This window comes from Halichoeres trimaculatus, unplaced genomic scaffold (genome assembly GCF_033239565.1).
Source record: "Halichoeres trimaculatus isolate MK-OKI-2021-1 unplaced genomic scaffold, fHalTri1.1 fHalTri1_scaffold_19, whole genome shotgun sequence".
Taxonomy (NCBI): domain Eukaryota; kingdom Metazoa; phylum Chordata; class Actinopteri; order Labriformes; family Labridae; genus Halichoeres; species Halichoeres trimaculatus.
In genome coordinates this window covers 11,151,743-11,169,161 of record NW_027437197.1, presented here as the reverse complement: position 1 = coordinate 11,169,161, position 17,419 = coordinate 11,151,743, and the positions used below count along the sequence as shown (strand labels likewise).

Genomic DNA, 17,419 nt, shown 5'->3' with positions numbered 1-17,419 from the left:
AACCTGCACCCATTCACAGGCTGATACCCAAACAGACTTTGTAAATGTGTTTGAAACTTTGTTGTACTGTCAGGTTTTGAGGGTCTCTTTTGGCAGACAGATGTAGTTATTGTTAAAACAGAATTTAACTTAGACATTTTTATAAAACCACTGTATCAGATTAAAGTTATTTACTATTCACCAAAGATTTCCAGTCTTTTGTTCTTGTTTTTCTTTGAAACCTTTTGTGCTTGATGTTGTAATGTCTAAGAACTTTTCTATTATAAAGACTGTAGAAAGGACTTTTTAGTGACTTAAATCAGTGTGGGTCACAAAACACTGATGGGGGTGTTATGCAAAGTTAAAATATTCAACGTGAGACTGCCACTTGGGATTTTAAACCAGGTATTAAAAATATCTTCTAAAAAAAGAAAGGTTAAAAGCAGGTTCAACAAATTATTTATTTCATGTCTTTCAGCATGAGACAACTTTTTGAATACAACTTAATATTCAATTACAATGAAGTATTAGTGCGCCCCTGCACTCTTTCCACCTCTTAATGATCAAACCTTTCACCTGTTAGTCTTATCCGTAAACTAACGTCAAACTAATGTTGATTAATAAACAAGTTGTGATTTAGCAACTTTGCATAGCTGTTAATACAAAAAAAACCACAACTCAACGAACAGAAATAAGAACCACGAAGTATTGACATCTTTCTCAAAATGGTTAGATAATGATGATCATCAAGAAAAAAAAAGATCTTTCATTTTTCTGCAATATTGTTTGATTATGATACATTCTTTTTAAAGATGAAGCTTAAAGCTTTTCATGTATGAACTAAACTGACTTGTCTCATGGCTGGGACACTTTTTCATGTGTTTTACATAGACGACAATAAACCAGCAGTTTCATTTTTTAGAACATCTCACAGGTAATGATGTACCTGGGCAGAGCTTGATATCCACTGAATATGACAGAGATGTCGCTTCCTCCATGAACACTGTCGCACAGTGTCTCAGGATCAGTTCCCACAGCAGGAGGCAGAATGAGACCTGGTTTCCCTGGAATGGACTTTCCTGTCAGCACCTCAGCCTCAACAAAGTACACAAACTTCTCGTTTGACCTCCCCCACACTTTCATGGCCTCTTCTATTGTGCCTGCAAAATAGATGCCCTCTCCGAATTCTGGGTCTGTGAACAGAGCAAAAGAAGACAAGGGGAAAGAAATGCATTACCCTTAATGATTTTTATTGCTTTCTAATTTGCAGTTTTGTGTTCTTGGCTATCTGTGCTCTCTGCATCTTAAAAGTGTCTCACCTTCATGATCGGAATTTCGTCGATCAGACTGACTCTTTTATATCTTTTCTGGAACTTTTGACTTTGTCTGCACTCACCACTGACAGGTACCTGAACCAGTCAGCATCATCAAAAAGCGTCTAAAAAAGTATTTTCATACCTTGAGATGGAGCAAACTCTGCGTGGAATCCAATGTGGCACACCATCTCAATGAACTGGGCTGGTATGCACTGAAACATCCTGCGAGGGGGGGAGCACTTCAGCTGAGTTTTCTTGAATTCAAAGACTTCCTCCAGTCCTGGGTTCTCCACTTTTTCCACCTAGGTATAAAACATTTTGAGGTACTAATGAACATGCTGTTTGACACTTGAATGTGACTGACACAACATTTGAAATTCCAATGTAGTTCAACATAAGTAAAGATGTGCATCTATCAAAACATAAAAAAAATCTCTGACATCAACCTCAAATCATATCCTTGTAGTTTTCACCAATATTTAAATTACTTCAACACTCACATTACCTTAACAATCCTTTTCCAACTTTTCTGGAAGAGAGACAGTCTGTCTTTTGACTCTTGAGGTGACGGGGGAATCTTTCTCCCAAAAGAAACATTCTTTGTCAGTATTCGACATATTTCCTGCTCTTCGACTCTCACAAACTCCTTCTGTATTTTGCAGAGAATGGCCTCCACCTGCAGCGCAGCAACTGCGACCTCTTCATCTAATTGGCCTTTTACCATTATGCCGCCACGGCCTTTGTCAAAAAATTCCTCAACGTGGACATTGTTTTGGGTCAGGCGGGACAGCTGCTGATATTCTTGTTCTCCAAAGTGCAGGGTAAAGTTGTTGCAGATGATGGCAGTTCCAGCAGAGTTAAAGAGAAGGTTCTGGAGCCATTGACTAGCCTCATGAGTTGCTACTTCAGAGGGGCCGTTCAGGGTTATCTGAGGGGATGAGGCCTTTGCAGCTCTAAAGTTATCTGTGCTGTTGAATGCTGGTGGGGAGATAAAGTGAAGTTCTCTGTTAGTTCTGCAGTCACTCCACAACATGAGTTAAACATGAATTTAGGCTGTTTCTGTGATTTTGATTTGATACACTGATTAACTTAAAGTTCAATAGACTACAAATGCAAATTAAACTGTGTGCATTTAATGTGCATTGTCCCCCATAAACAAAATTAACAATGGTTATGATAATGCTCTGCACACGTAATGAGTGACATCTGAAAAACTGTGCTACCACGTTCAAAGCTGGGGCCAGATGATCTTTCCTTGTAAAATTTCATTTGTTCTTCAAAAGCCTGGAATGAGAGATTTTGACAAACATTAATTTCTCATGCATGAGACAATACACAGAGTACGAGAAGCATCTTCTAAGTTACAAAGTTATGGAGAGTTAGCGACTAAACTTGTTCAACTATTCATTTCTTCATCATTCATCTTTACTGCTTTTATTACTGCTATTATTTTTGTTTTTTTAATACTTCAAACATTATTTTGCAAATATGCAAAATATTGTAATTATTATTGCTATTATCATTATCACATCAATAGGTATTATGCAATTTTGTTGTACTTGTTACAATGACAAATAAAGTTCTGTTCTATTATCTTATATTTTAGGTAGTATTGTGCATCTCAAGTAACAGGCATCATACATGATCCATCTCTAACACTGTGTGCATCACCTGAAAAGTGTGGATGTCAGAAGGGAATATGACAACAGAAACTTCCAACATCTGTTGGGACTTTGCGGCAAAGTCAGACACTGCATGTAATATGATCTCAGCAACTTCCTTTCCACTGAACTCAAGGGCGCCTGTTCCAATGGCAGGAAAGGTGATAGACTTGTGACCATGCATAACGCTCAACCGCAAGCATTCCAACACTGACATAAAAAGTTTCTGTGACAGGAGAATAAGTGGACACAAAAAGAAAAAGGTTAACATTAAAGCAAGATCATAACAGTTTCAAAAACATAGCAACGATTTCATAATATTTATAAAAGCAAGTTTCATATCATTCTTTTACTTAAATGCCTATCACATACATTACCTCTTGTGCTGCACCACTCCCCTTCACGGCACAAAACGTGTGAAAGACATGTTTACAGCCCAGCCTGTAGCCATTTGTAATGAAGACATGTCTACTTTGAGAAGCTTGAGAAGCTTGAGGAGCTTTAGAAGCTTTAAAAAGTTCTCTTTGCATTTCATATCCAGCTTTGTTCAGTAAAGCGCTTGAGATTTTGCCAATTTTCAAGTCCAGGCTTTCTGATGTAGTATTCACTATGACATCGGTCTGGAAGAGAACACAGGGTTGATGCATTAAATGTGAAAAACACTGAATGAAAACTGCATTTTGATAAAAACTGACGAGGCTTGTGCCAATCCCTCCAAATTTCAAATTGAAAAAAAAATATATGAAGAATATGGTAAAAATAAAGCAACTATCCTTTTTCAAGATAAAATTTCACAAAATACTCTTTGAGACCAAATCTTGTGTTGATGAAGAGCAACTTTTTTTTGAATAATGGCATTAAAGATACAGTACATTGAGTACAGTACATTACAGTGAGAAATGATTTTATCAATAAACACAAGATGAATAGAGAAAATCCTTACCTTCTGTTCTTCAATTTTTCCCTTCTTCAGCTTCAGATGAACAGTTCCAAACTGGAGAGAATGAGCTGAGGTTTTCATGTCATCTCTCCTCTTGTTTGCTGTTGCCTGGCTGTAGGTCATGAGATGCTGCTGTCCTAATATCTGCTGGCAGGCCCTGGTCATTTCCTGAACAGTAGGCTCATCGTTGTTTACAAGGAAGATTTCTTTGGGATAATGTTTGTGAGGGTTGTAGATGCCATAGTAGTCTTTCACTGTAGATACTATGGTGTTTGCACACTCTGCCAGAGGGTAGTGGAACAATCCAGAGCTTATAGCAGGAATGGCAACAGACTGCAGATTGTGCTTTCTTACATTGTCAAGGATGCTTCTAATTGCTTCCTCCAACAGTGGTTTAGCCTTGGAAACTTCATTCACAGAGGGACCTGGTGATAAATCTGGGCCAACAGCATGTATGATGTGGCGGCACTGTAGCCTACCGGGACCTGTGACAATTGCATCTCCAGTTTTCAAGGGACCATGTTTGCTGATGTAGTCATCACTCTCTCTCCGGACATCTGGACCACCAGCTTTAGACAGAGCACGTGCAAGGCCGCCATGGTGTTGAAGATGGGTATTAGCAGCATTAACGACAGCAACTGCCCTCGTGAAAATGGTGAGATCACCCTTCCACACAGACACCTGAACACCGCACTGCAGCTTATCAACAAACCTCGGCTTGTCTTCAACTGTTGGCCTTCCTTGCTGGGCAATGCCTAAATCACGCTGAGAATCCACACCCTCAATGAAGGCCTCACAACCAAACTTGCTTTGGAGGACATCAGACAGAGCTTCTCTGGACCGCCTCACAATGTCAACTGAGTGCCCATGAAGGGTGATGACTGGATCACTGGGCATGGTTCCTAAACACAGAGATATGAAACAGTTTCCTTGAAAAAAAAAGCTTCATTTAATGCTTTATATTCCCAAATCATCACATCACAAAATGTTATGATTTTCTTAAGAAAATTAGATGAAAATGTGTTTTCCATCGACAAATTCTTGCTCCATATTCAGTGTTTGCAAATCACACCAAAAAGAATACAGGACCTGGTGTGTTTGTGATGGCAGAATGCAAATGGTTACAGCCTAGCTTTTAGAATGACAAACATGTTTGAGAGAGGCTGGAGGGGCAGAAATGTCAAAAAGTACATATGGCAGCAATTTCAAAACAACCTTACAAACTCAGGTGTTGTTAGGTTACAGAAACACAAATGAAAAATAATACACTGACCACTGCACACTGAAATGACTTCACACTGGAGCCATTTCAGTATGCGTACCTCTATCTATAATTCACCATGTGTCCTACAGGGAACTGGAAGTGACAAGTCAGAAGTAAGGGAAGGTGTTGTTATCATTTCTCACCAGCAGAGGGAGATAGAGACTGCAAGGTTGTTCCTTCATCGACCATGTCACATCTCTTATTTCCAAAACTTTGCTAATGGACACCTATCAGTAAGAAACTCGAATACCATCGAGTGATTTTGTCTTAGTTTTGGTTGAAAACCTCATTACACTTTATTAAATCAAAAGTGGCATCATGGCTTCAGACACTTATCTTTTTCAACATATCAAATCTATATTTTCTTAATAAAAAATCCCTTAAACAATATATATATTTTTTTTTCTTCAAGACTCTTAAGAAGAAGGGTTAAACTTACCACATTTTCTTTCATTTTTCTCATTACAATCTATCAGGTCCTTAACTTGGGCACTGAGCCATGACAGTGCAGGGACCATCTACTAAGTCCAATTCTGACACAACATGCTGTAAGAAGTTTTAAGTTCAAGTTTACAGTTTCATACAGCATAATAACTGAGTGCTTCTTTCACTTCTGATTATCAATAAATGGCCTTTCTTTGCTTTCTGGTGTGTTCTAGCAGTTGATACTTGTCAATGTCTGCATTTCCTGTTCCAAGTTTTAAGTTAATACATGGTCCAGCACACTATGCACACCTGTACGCCATACGTACTCAGTTACTTTGATTTAATAAAACAATACAGTTAATCCCACTACCAACTAAATATTCGCTATACTATATAGCTTTCCAAAGTCGTTCATTGTGTCACTTATAAGGCATACACCGCCATTTTTAAGCGTACTTTTGTTCACCAGCTGACACAAATGCTTTTTGTTGAATTACGCGACGAAACGTCAATATGGAAGTCCGAATATCGACGCTCACATTTAATTCATGACAGTTTGAATTAAAAAACACAACAAATTTGAAGAGTTGTCGAGGTACTCACCTACTCCCTCTGGAAAGTCCCGAGAAGAAAACGAAAGTAATATTCAGCCAAATAGGGTGCGGATCGGTGCGGATCTGACACTGCCCCTTTGAATGCAAGCCAAGTTTTAAAACAAGATGCTTTTACGTAGCTTTAAAAACAACCTCAGTCCTTCCCTTCCCTGTCCACCTCTGTTTTTTTAGCTTAGCTGTACGCAGTAACAACGCTGATGAGGAATCGTCTCATTTCCTGGGAATCAAAAGTGAAAGTAAAGCAGCACAGCAGACCGCACCAGGTCGGCGAAGATGGCAGACGCGTATTCCCATGCTCTCCTCGTCGAACTAGAAGACAACAAAGTACCCAGGCTAAGAAACAAATTGATTAAGTACTTTCAGAGTAAGAAATCTAACGGGGGCGACTGTGAAGTTGAATATGAAAATGGCAGCAGGACAGCAGTGGTGCGCTTCCGCCAGGAGGAGGGTAAGTAGGGCGCCCCTCAAGCGTCGCTTATTGTTTTTACTGTCAAAAGGTAAGTGTTTAATATTATTTTCACAGACCAGAAACGGGTTCTGGCGAAGGAGGTTCATCAGATAACCTCAGACAAAGGCGAGTTGAGGATGACGGTTCGCTTACTTTCGGGTGACATCACAGAGCCGGTGAGTGTGCAGAAAATCAGACAACAGTTTGCCAGAATACAGTCATTGGGCAAAAGATGTCAACAAATTTAGTCTACCCTCTCCTAAAACTTAAATCATTTAGATGAGATTGATGACGTATGAGTAGAGTCAGAGAGTATTGTTTCTAAAGAGGTCACGTGCTCTCACTCCCTTTGCAAACTATATTCTGTCAGTCCTGTGATCTTAATACCTTGTCTTCACAGAGGTCTTATCTGAAAAGTAATGCTTCCAGTTTCTGGGAAGGGTGCACAGAAACATGTAACTGATTGCACTCTCTTGCAACACAGCTGACATGTCATGTGAGACTCATAGTTAACATTTTTATGACTAAAGTATAATTATTTTTTCCTTTCTCAGAAGGAAGCTCCATCTTCTCAACTTGCCAAGAAAAGTAAGCTATGTAAGTATGGCCATTTTAAAAGTCATGCCTCTTTGCTTGGTGGCAACAGAAAGCATTGAGAAGTCTTGGGGTTGCTTCCTGTTGAATGCATGACTCTGATAGAAAAGATGTGCCTCTTCCTCAGTTATTATTATCTATACTTTAGATTGACCCCCCCCCCAAAAAAAAAAAAAATGATTTAAGTAAACAACACTTAGAAGCAGAAAGGTAACCAGCTCAGTTTAAAATGTTATCAAAGTCACAAATATTGCCACGCAAGCTGCTTGTACATAGCACACAGAAAGAAGGGTAAAGTGTTAGATGCCATTTCTTTTTAAAGTTTATAAGTATATTTGCGTTGCTGTACACCACAAGATTACAAAAAATAGTTTGAATACTATATACTATTATACCTGCTACTCTGTCAGACACTTTATTTTCACAAACTGAGAAACATAAATCTGTTCTTCGTGCGCCTGTCTGCTTTTTGGTTGTCTGTCAGGTTTACATGTTAAGACAACAGTTTAAGCTTTTTCCGCTAAGACTAAATTTTGTCTGTTGCTCTGGTGATTTCTAATCTAGCGCCACCTCCTCAACTTGCCAAGAAAAGTAAGCTCTGTAAGTATGGCCACTGTTCAAGTCATGACTCATTGCTGGTTGGATAGCTTTCAAACACGCACACACTTTTTCTTATCTTCTAATATAGTGGTGACAGGGACAGAACTACTTTGATGATTGGAGTGGCCCAACGAAAGCACTGACTTCTGCAGAGGGGGACATGTAGTGTGTTCACACACACCCAAAAAAACAAAACAAAACATTTGTTTACCGTTTTCATTCAGTTTTTACTGAGGCACTTATTGGTTATCTGTCAGGCTTACATTCTTGAACAGGAACAAAAACATTTCCTACTTAGACTATATCTTATCTGTTGCTCTGGGGATTTCTAATCAAATGTTCAAAAAGCTGAATAACCTTGTTGCTACAAATTCCTTTCAAACCACTTGGTGTCCTTCTATTTCAGGCCAGCATTTTCCTGAACCATGCAGTTTCTCTGAAATGCTTTACACAGCACTATGTTAGTTTCACTTTCTGTTGTCTCTGCTTACATGTTCACTTCCCCTGTTTTTCTTTACATTTTCTTCTCTGCCTCATTCCTCCTTCTTTGCTTGCAGCCTGTCTTGGTAGCTTGTTAACATAATCTTACCATCAATAATATGGATATAAAATACCACAATCTAAGTGTGTTAAGGTTGTTTTTAGTCACAGTGATGGACAATTACATGATGGTTGACTACGCCCTTCACATGTAACAGTCTGTGTTGCACACACAAGTAGGGTATAAAGAGGGAGTGTAAAAGGAATCTGGCCTAACCTGAGCAAAGCAAGTGATGTGTTTCATGGGAAGTCACCTAAATAGTTCTGGACTGGTAACAACACTTTAAAACCAACCTTTAAAAAACATCCTGGTTTTCTATAATTCAGTGTAAGCCCTTATCTACACCTAGCAGACAACTGTGTGACCAGTTTCCATCAAATCATTCAGATTAGCACATCTTAAATGCTAATTTTTATTTAATCTGTTGACAATGCAGACGTGCAGAAACAACAAACTCACACGGACAAGAAAAGTAGACAGGTTTTAAGGTTCACAGGAGGCTTTTTGGTGTTCTACTTTTCTGTCTTTGACAAATAATGAGGATGTTGGACATCAATATTCAACCACAGGCTGCTCTGAATGCCTTGTTCCAAAAGTCCAGTAAGAATAATACAAAAGTGACACAAAATGCACACAAACTGTGACGTCACCTATTGTTGAATGCCCTTAAAAGGGCATAAATCAAAACTTACTGAACTTAATCCCAGTGAGGTTTGAAGTGTAAACATATGGCCATATTTCAGAATTTGTCTTTTTAAATAGAGAAACACAACTCTGTGGTGTGACAACAGGGGGGAAGCTTCTGAAATGCTGGATGCACCCTGTACAGTAGCAGATATTAAGCTTTTTATGGAGATGCTAAAATGTAGGGTATAAAAGAAACCAAGAATCTGCTACAAGGCTGTCAGAAGGACAATATCACCCTGACAGTGGGAACAATAATAAAAGTTTGAGCTGCAAGAGGCCCATCTCTTGACCGTCATGTCTCTCTCACAGCAGATAATGCTGGAGAAGAAAAACATGACACCGAAGAACCCATACCTGCAGCCAAAGTTCAGACTGAGGTCAAAAGTGGAGGTGATGAAACCAGAGATGAAGAGCTCTGCTCCTCAATGGCTGTTATCGAAAAATTACCAGCGACAATGAACCAGGAGTATTTGGAGATGCTGGTAGAAAATGTTTTACGCGGTTCTGCCTCTACCTTCACTTTAGACATTATTTCCAGCATCTCCTCTGCTGTGGTGACTTTCCAGAGTGGAAAAGGTATGGATACACACCTGTTCATTCTTTTTAAAACTACTTTTACTTTCCTGCAATGGGCAGCACACTGAACAAAAACTGAATCACCCTCAAGTTTCTTTCTTTTTGTGATAAGATAGTTGTTTCTGTTAGTGGAGATTGACGTGTCTTTTAAACTTAATTGGGGAAAAAGAACACTGTAAAAGGTCATTGTTAACTCTTCTTGCTTATGGTCTTCAGTAAACAAAATGAGATTTTCATTTATGTGGTTATCTCTGAAATTTACCTTACTTACCTTTACCTATACTTATTCACTCTTTTTCCCTTACTTTTTCTTAGAAAACACAGATTTTCTGACCAAAAGCTCTCAGAATCCAAACTTCAGAAAAAAGGGACTTACAGCTCGACCTCTTGAAGTCACAAAGTTGGCCTTGGTTGATGATGTGAAAACTTTCAGTGAAGACTACCTCCGTCTTTACTTTGAGAATGATGGAGGGGAGGTGGACAATTTTGAGCTTATGGAGGCAGAACACTCTGCTATCATTACATTCAAAGACAATAAAGGTAAAGCACTGACAATACGTAATGCTAAATTTTTCAGATTAATACCGTTAAATTAAGTCTGCATCATTTTTTGATTAAATATTTTGTTTATTTCTTTGCCCATAGATGCTCAAAAAGTCTTGAAGAAGAAGGTGCATCATATCCGACAGGAAGAGATCAGAGTTTATCCTTTTTACCAGTCACTGGGAATAGCCCTCTATGGCAAAGATGCACCTTCACTTAAACTCCCTGCTGCTATCTCTGAACCCATTGACAAGGCTCTCTGGACATATCTGAGCAAACATCAGTCAGCGGTACAGGCTATTCAAAATCAGCTGGAAGCCCAATTTTGCGAGGTCAGTCTCGATCAGTCCTCTGTGTGCGTGAGCCCTGTCCCTTCACTGCTGCAAGAAGAAAACGCCAAAGCCATCATCAAAGAGTGGAGGGATACTGTAAAGTCAGGTGTTGCACAAGCTTTGTCAAAATTCAGATCCCTAAAGCTTCAGCCAGAGCCAACAAAATGGGAAGAGTCTGTGGCTGAAGTCAAAGATAGGCTGAGGAAAGAGGATATAGCTGTAGAGGTGGTAGCTGAGGAAGACTGTGGTGTCCTTTCAGTGGTTGGCCTCGTGGCTGACATCAACCGAGTGGAGGAAACCGTTAATAAAGTAATCAACACAGTTATCAAAAGGGTGGAGCGGGAGACAAGCAGTATAACCCAAAAGATCAAAATGGGCCAGTCCTTATTCTACATCCTGTGTAAAGATGGTCTGAAAGACAACCTTCTTGATGTGTACCCTGAACTAATTATGTCATTTCAGAGAGAGAGTGCAGAGTTGACTATAACTGGCTTAAAGGATGAGGTTTTGACAGCAAATAAAGTGATATGTGAAGCAGTGGTTTCATTGAAAAGGCAAAATTTAGAGATGGATAAATCTATCCTGGAATTGTTAAAGAAAGAGGAACCTGAGAAACTCACGGATGCTCTCCTCACATCCAAATCAATAAACGCAGTTTTTGAGATCACTCCAAATAGGATCCAGCTGCTAGGTGTTTCTGACAGAGATCTAACTGTAGCTGAGGATCATCTGAAAAAGCTGCTGGTGTCTCGATCCATTGATGTTGAGGACAGTAACGTCTTGATGAAGCAGGAGTGGAAGGACCTGGTCATTGAACATGAGAATGCAAACAACAAGCATCTGAGAAGAATTCAAATCCGTGCTGTTGGTCAAAGAGTTGAGGTTTCTGGCCTCAGTGACAGAGTTGAAAGAGTTAGTAGTGAACTTGCAAAATACCTTACAGATAACGCAGAAGTTGAGGAAACTGTTAGTGTCAAACCCGATGCCAAAGTGGAGTTCATAAGAAAAAAAGGGACGTCTTGGTTGGGAAAAGTAGGCAACAAAGTCGAGGTCCGTTTAGATAAGGGGGTCATTCGTGTGAGAGGTTGCAGAGTCCATGTCACAGAATGCCAGACCTTGGTTAAAAACTATCTATCTTCCTTGCTCTTTGAACAACTTAAAGACTCTAAGCCTGGAGTAAAAACCTTCTTTCGAGAAAAGGAAGTTATGTATTTTTCCTCTATCTGGACTGAAACTGGCTGCGTTGTCCAACTGGTTGATGAGACTAGTCATGGACAGAATGACCCCAGACAACTTCCAAAACCAGTCTATCAGTTTCAGACACCTGATGGAGTTGAGATCACGGTTTACAAGGCAGATATGTGCACCTTCCCAGTGGATGCAGTCGTGAATGCTTCCAACCAGAATTTGAAACTCAGTGGAGGTCTTGCAGGAGCACTTCTCAAGGCTGCTGGCCCTCAGTTGCAGCATGAATGTGACAAGTTGATCCCACCAAATGGGCAGCTCAAACTGGGGGACAGCGTCATAACAGGAGCAGGTGGACAACTGTCCTGCAAAAAAGTCATCCATGCAGTAGGACCCACGTATGATTCAGCCAACCCCCCAAAGGTACAGGCACAGTTGAAAAAAGCTGTCAAAGGAAGCTTGGAGCTTGCAGAAAAGAACAGCTGCACCTCTGTGGCTCTACCTGCCATTAGCAGAAACCAAGGCTTTCCACTCAACTTATGTGCAGACATTATTGTTAAAGCAGTAAAGGAACACTGTGATGAAAGATATGGTGACAACACTCTACAGAGGATCCATTTGGTCAACAATGATGATGGTGCTGTTCAGGCAATAGAGCTAGCTGTCAAACAGGTCTTTGGAAGCAATGGTGCCAGCCAGTCTCAGCAAACTCCCACCAACAAACCACCTTTAGCACCCAAACCTGGATCTGACCCAAACTGCTTGGGCCAAGTGCAAACCAAAGAGGGCTTGGACATCACACTTATGAAAGGAAATATTGAGAAAGCCACGGTAAATATAATTCACCAAGCACAGATGAACTAAATTCATAACAGTCGCATTGGTCTTTCTTTTATACTTCTTTTTGTGAAGTGAAGACAACGTTACTGATAACACACCTTCATTTTCAGACGGAGGTGATTGTGAATACTGTCACCACTGATCTGGATCTGCGCAGGGGAGCAGTATCAAATGCAATCCTCAATGTTGCTGGGCCAAATCTTCAGCAGTTGGTAAAGGCGAACAACCAGAGTGCAAATGTTGGTGAGGTCATCGTTACAGCAGGGGGCAACCTGAAGTGTAAACAAGTCTTTCATGCAGTTGCGCCACATTGGGACAAGGGTAAAGGCGCACATGACAAGGTAAAGTCTTACAAAACATGACATTATTTCTCTCATAGGAGGCTGAAAGAAGGTCTGCAAAGACCCTTAGGACTTCACAACATTTGAAGTTGTGCTATTGTCTGTGGTTTCATTGTAGCGGGGCCTCTTGAATAGATTCAGAAGTAAAGACTTTATATTTTACACCAAGATATTTAAAACATCTGTGCTTTGCCTTCCAGACCTTAAAAAGCATTTTCAGTGACTGCCTGGGCAAAGCAGAGGCTGGAGGTCTTACCTCCATCTCTCTCACCGCTATCGGCACTGGAAACCTGGGCTTTGCCAGAGACCTTGTCGCCTCACTGTTGTTGAAAGAAATTCTCGAGTTCAGCACTAAGAAACAACCTAAGCACTTGAAGAAAGTCGTCATCATGCTTTTCCCAGGGGATGCAAACACTATTCAGGTGAGGGGAAAAAGAGCTATTTGTTTCTTTCGTTATCATCGCTACATTGATAAATATTGGTATCTCTGTGATTCTGTCTCCAGGTTTTCACTGATGAATTTCAGAAGCAATTCCCCAATGCCTCGGGTGCTGCAGCACCAGTACCATCAAGTTCTTCACAAAGCTCAGGTAGAATTTTTAATCATCAAATGTAATTTAAAAACTGTTTTCTAAGTGTATGTATACAGTATAACAAATGAATTGTTCAGAAAAGGTTTTATGGACTGCTGTTAAGTTTCTCTGTCTGTTGCCTCCAGGTCCTTTCTCCAAAGTTATCTCAGGTTCAGGAATACATGAGACCAAAATGGGGAGTGTTGCTGTCCAGGTGGTGAAAGGAGACATCACAAAAGAGACCTGTGATATTATCGTCAACTCCAGCAATGATGATTTCAGTCTCAAAACAGGTGAATGCTGCAGGGTTGAGATGTTCCTGAGATGAAAAGCTATAAGATTTTCAGAGTTAATGTGTGGATACCAATTAATACTTAGAAAACCCTGCTTTGATCACACCTACCATTAGTTTTAACTTAAGATGCTGTAACTGTGGCCCCACTGTTTATGTACAATAAACTGACATATTTTTTTCTGATTGTTCTTCTCAGGGGTATCAAAAGCTATTCTGGAAGCAGCTGGTCCAGCTGTTGAAGCAGAGTGTAAAACTCTTGGTAAGGAGACACCAAGAGTTCATTCCAAGCACAGTACAATGATTCTATTGCCTGGGACTGAAGAGTCAATGATTAAACCACACTCAAGATTGGCACTTGAATGCCCGTACACACACACACACACACACCCATGGCTGATAAGGTTCAGATGTATTAAGATCCAATGTCTCTACTTTAAGGTTCCCAGCCCCACACAGGCATGATAATGACACAGCCTGGCAACATCAAGTGCAAAAAGATCCTCCACGTAGTTGGAAAGACGGACCCTGTTCAAATCAGCGGGGTTGTAAAAAATGCACTCCAGCTGTGTGCCAAAAACTTGTACACTTCTGTATCATTCCCTGCAATTGGCACAGGTAAGACTCAGCTACTGCAAAATAACTGAAATTTAATGAAATGAATTAAATTGTATTCAGTTTCTGTTTCTTTGCCCTGTTGAAGATTCTGATCATCCTGTACATTCTGAGTGTGTAATGTAAATTTTGTTCATTTCAGGTCAAGGCAATGTGAACGCAAAGCAGGTTGCAGATGCCATGTTGGATGCAGTGATCGAAGTATTGAAACCAAACACTCCCACCACCCTAAAGACAATCCGGATAGTCATCTTTCAGCCACAAATGTTAACTGACTTCCTCAGCAGTATGCAAGAAAGAGAAGCCAAAACAGCTGCAACTGAACCACCTAAAGACAAAGGATGGTCATGGGGAAATATTGGCACCAAAATCAAAAGTAAGCACAGGGAAGGAACATGTAAAATAATGTTTTGGTATTTGTTTTTTTAATGAAGAGCTTTGATTTATTTTTTTTTTCAGCATTCTTCAGCGGTGGTTCTGACAAGCCACCAAAAGAAGGTGATTTTGTTATTGAGCCTCTGCCAGTGGATCCTGCATGCTTCCATATATGCAGCGACTCAAAGGCTAGTATAGACTCGGCCAAGAAGCTGATCACCGACCTGATCTCCAAAGAGTACAACAAATTCATGATTTCTGACTGTGCCATTCTTAGCTTCTCTGATGCAGACCACCAAAAGCTTGTTGACATCCAGAAGAAGGCTAAGGTGAGCATAAGGGTTGAGTGCAAAAATTCCCAGGCATCCATCACCATTGAAGGGCCCAGCAAGAATGTGCTTGAAGCAAGCATTTTGATCAGTGAGATGGTGAAAAACTGCAGAGACAATGAAGACCTGAAGAAGAATGTGGCAATGACCGAGGCAGTGGTGGACTGGAAGTATCAGCCGCAGGGGCTTCAGTTTCAGAGTTTTGATCCAGTGACCAACTTCAAGCTGGAGGAGGCGTTAAAAAATAAGCTACAGACTGTTAAAGTAACTATCCAGGGTGTAGATTACACAGTCACATTGCCAAATGGACCTGCAACTGACAGCCAGGGACGCACCCTTGGGATAAAACGGATTGACAAACTAAAAGGTACCTCATGTGACAGGAGTACTCTGATAAGCGGGTACATGTTAGCTTCATAAACCTGCTCTGAGTTCTAGTACATGCTATTTGCCAGTGGTGGACAAAACATTTACACAAATATGTTCTTAAAATGATGAATAGTTGAGGGAAATAACAAATACATTTGTTCATTATGTTCTTAGGTGTTGACACCCCTGAGTCCTGGGATCCTATTCCAAGTGGCAAATCATGTCTGGCTGTCACCATCCAGCCAGGGACACCAGAGTACAATGAAGTCCTGAATCTGTTCCAAGCCACATGCAAACTAAATGTGCTCAAGGTAGACGTTTTGTTATGACTTTCTATATCTTCCTAAGTGTTTATTCTTTCTTTAAGAAAAAGTTGGAGTCAGGTTGTACTGCAGAAGGTACTGAATTGTTGAATGCCCTGTCCTAAGTTGAGAGCCAGTTACTTCTAGTTAGCAACTGGAGGCACCTTACAAATGTCCATAGGGGCACGAGACTGTCAGACAGGATTACAAAGGGGAGAGGAAAGACATCAGAAAAGACTATATCACCGTTTTAAACAATTACTCACACAGAAACAATCACAAGTTTTTTATGTGTCAAAAAGTTCTCTTTAAAGTGGTGAGAGGTGGGTTCAAAGTAGAAATCCTGTGTTTGCACAGTCACAGTTTAATTTATGAATTATTGTTCACAAAAGGAACCTAAAATATTTTTGTTGCCACACTGGTACTTGAAGTACTAGCTGGGGTTAGTAGATGTTTCACTTCAAAAATCTTTTTGTTTAGATTGAGAGGATCCAGAATCCGATGATGTGGAAGAGCCTGGAGATAAAGAAGCGTGACATGGAGCAGAGGAACGGCCATCAGAACAACGAGAAACGTCTCTTCCATGGCACCAGTGAAGACACTGTGGCCTATATCAACGAGCACGGCTTTAACAGGAGTTATGCCGGAAAGAATGGTGAGACTTTAAATGTTGATTTTAGATAACATTTCTTTGATATATTAAGCAAATTGTCCAAAAATAACATTATTGTGCAAAATTGTTTTTTTCCGTCAAAATATCAATAGAACTAGATTTTGAAAGAAGGTACAATTCTTGTGAAATTGTAATGGGAGTTAAAAATGGCAAATTAAAACCTTCATTCTGAAAAATTAGATACAGAAATCTAGTTACTAACCTCAATAACTGTCTGCTTTTCTGCTTTTTTTTTGTTTAGCTGCATGTTATGGAAATGGCACTTACTTTGCTGTAAATGCCAATTACTCTGCCAGCAACACCTACTCCAAGCCAAACCAGAAGCTGGAGAAGTTCATGTACCTCTGTCGAGTGCTGGTAGGGGATCACGCGCTGGGACAACAAAACATGATCACGCCACCGGCAAAGGGCCCTTCTTCTGTTCAGAAGTATGACAGTGTTGTGGACAACATGGCAAAACCTAACATGTTTGTAATCTTCCATGACACTCAGGCCTACCCTGAGTACCTCATTACCTTCAAGTAACACATCTATGCACTGAGAACAAACACAAAGACATAAAGCCCTATCTTTGACATTGCCTTTCATTGTTCTATCAATCTTTGCTCGAGTTTTACTCCTTCCACTTGAAGTGTATGTTCTTAGATTAAAATGAGTGCTCTTTTATGAAAACAGTTAGTTTCTTGATTACAAACAGCATGATGGTGCAAACCTCAAAGTGCCTTGTAAATATAGTTGTGATTTGACTTAAGAATGTTCATCCAAGACAGTACTAAATGCAGAGACCAATTTTAACACTGTAGTTACCCTGGACATTGTACTCAGGGTTTACAAGAACTGGGAGGCTTCTGGAAAGAACCTGCTCTATTTCAAGAAACCATGTGATGTGTGATTATAACCGGTTACAGTTTCTGCTTGTGAAATGAAAATGAAAGTTAAATGCAGGCCTGGACAAATAAAACTGAGACAAGCCAACACCCACACCCACACTGTGCTGAGTTTATA

General features: G+C 40.1%; 2 protein-coding genes across 5 annotated transcripts; one reads left to right on the top strand and one right to left on the bottom strand.

The window, feature by feature from the left end:
• Positions 1-427: 427 nt before the first annotated feature.
• parp9 (poly(ADP-ribose) polymerase family member 9) lies at positions 428-6,329 on the bottom strand. 2 transcript variants are annotated; one of them, XM_074694575.1, is made up of 8 exons: positions 6,190-6,329; positions 3,900-4,798; positions 3,334-3,576; positions 2,967-3,182; positions 2,519-2,579; positions 1,801-2,273; positions 1,438-1,597; positions 428-1,172 (listed from the first exon to the last, which is right to left on the bottom strand). In XM_074694575.1, the coding sequence occupies exons 2-8, from the start codon at positions 4,791-4,793 to the stop codon at positions 898-900; spliced, it is 2,322 nt and encodes a 773-aa protein (XP_074550676.1). In that variant the 5' UTR covers positions 4,794-4,798; positions 6,190-6,329; the 3' UTR covers positions 428-897. The 2 variants fall into 2 exon arrangements, with proteins under 2 accessions (XP_074550676.1, XP_074550677.1); XM_074694576.1 differs by having other exon boundaries at positions 2,522-2,579.
• Positions 6,330-6,473: 144 nt separating this feature from the next.
• On the top strand, positions 6,474-17,391 carry parp14rs1 (poly(ADP-ribose) polymerase family member 14-related sequence 1). Of its 3 annotated transcripts, XM_074694572.1 has the most exons (18): positions 6,474-6,648; positions 6,724-6,824; positions 7,203-7,245; positions 7,807-7,842; positions 9,380-9,646; positions 9,962-10,186; positions 10,292-12,537; positions 12,657-12,887; positions 13,088-13,309; positions 13,393-13,477; positions 13,606-13,752; positions 13,951-14,013; positions 14,193-14,369; positions 14,509-14,742; positions 14,826-15,437; positions 15,614-15,750; positions 16,222-16,396; positions 16,656-17,391. In XM_074694572.1, exons 1-18 carry the CDS (start codon positions 6,474-6,476, stop codon positions 16,937-16,939), a joined length of 5,460 nt encoding a protein of 1,819 aa, XP_074550673.1. In that variant the 3' UTR covers positions 16,940-17,391. The 3 variants fall into 3 exon arrangements, with proteins under 3 accessions (XP_074550673.1, XP_074550675.1, XP_074550674.1); XM_074694574.1 differs by lacking the exon at positions 7,807-7,842 and having other exon boundaries at positions 9,383-9,646; XM_074694573.1 differs by lacking the exon at positions 7,807-7,842.
• Positions 17,392-17,419: the final 28 nt, after the last annotated feature.

Excerpts from the sequence above, each read along its gene's own strand:
- parp9 (XM_074694575.1), bottom strand. The coding sequence starts at position 4,793 with ATGCCCAGTGATCCAGTCATCACCCTTCATGGGCACTCAGTTGACATT. Across the intron at positions 2,580-2,966 it reads CTGACATCCACACTTTTCAG|GCTTTTGAAGAACAAATGAA; the intron begins GTGATGCACACA and ends CTCTCATTCCAG. Across the intron at positions 1,598-1,800 it reads GTTGGAAAAGGATTGTTAAG|GTGGAAAAAGTGGAGAACCC; the intron begins GTAATGTGAGTG and ends TTTTATACCTAG.
- parp14rs1 (XM_074694572.1), top strand. The coding sequence starts at position 6,474 with ATGGCAGACGCGTATTCCCATGCTCTCCTCGTCGAACTAGAAGACAAC. Across the intron at positions 9,647-9,961 it reads GACTTTCCAGAGTGGAAAAG|AAAACACAGATTTTCTGACC; the intron begins GTATGGATACAC and ends ACTTTTTCTTAG. Across the intron at positions 13,753-13,950 it reads TGATTTCAGTCTCAAAACAG|GGGTATCAAAAGCTATTCTG; the intron begins GTGAATGCTGCA and ends TGTTCTTCTCAG.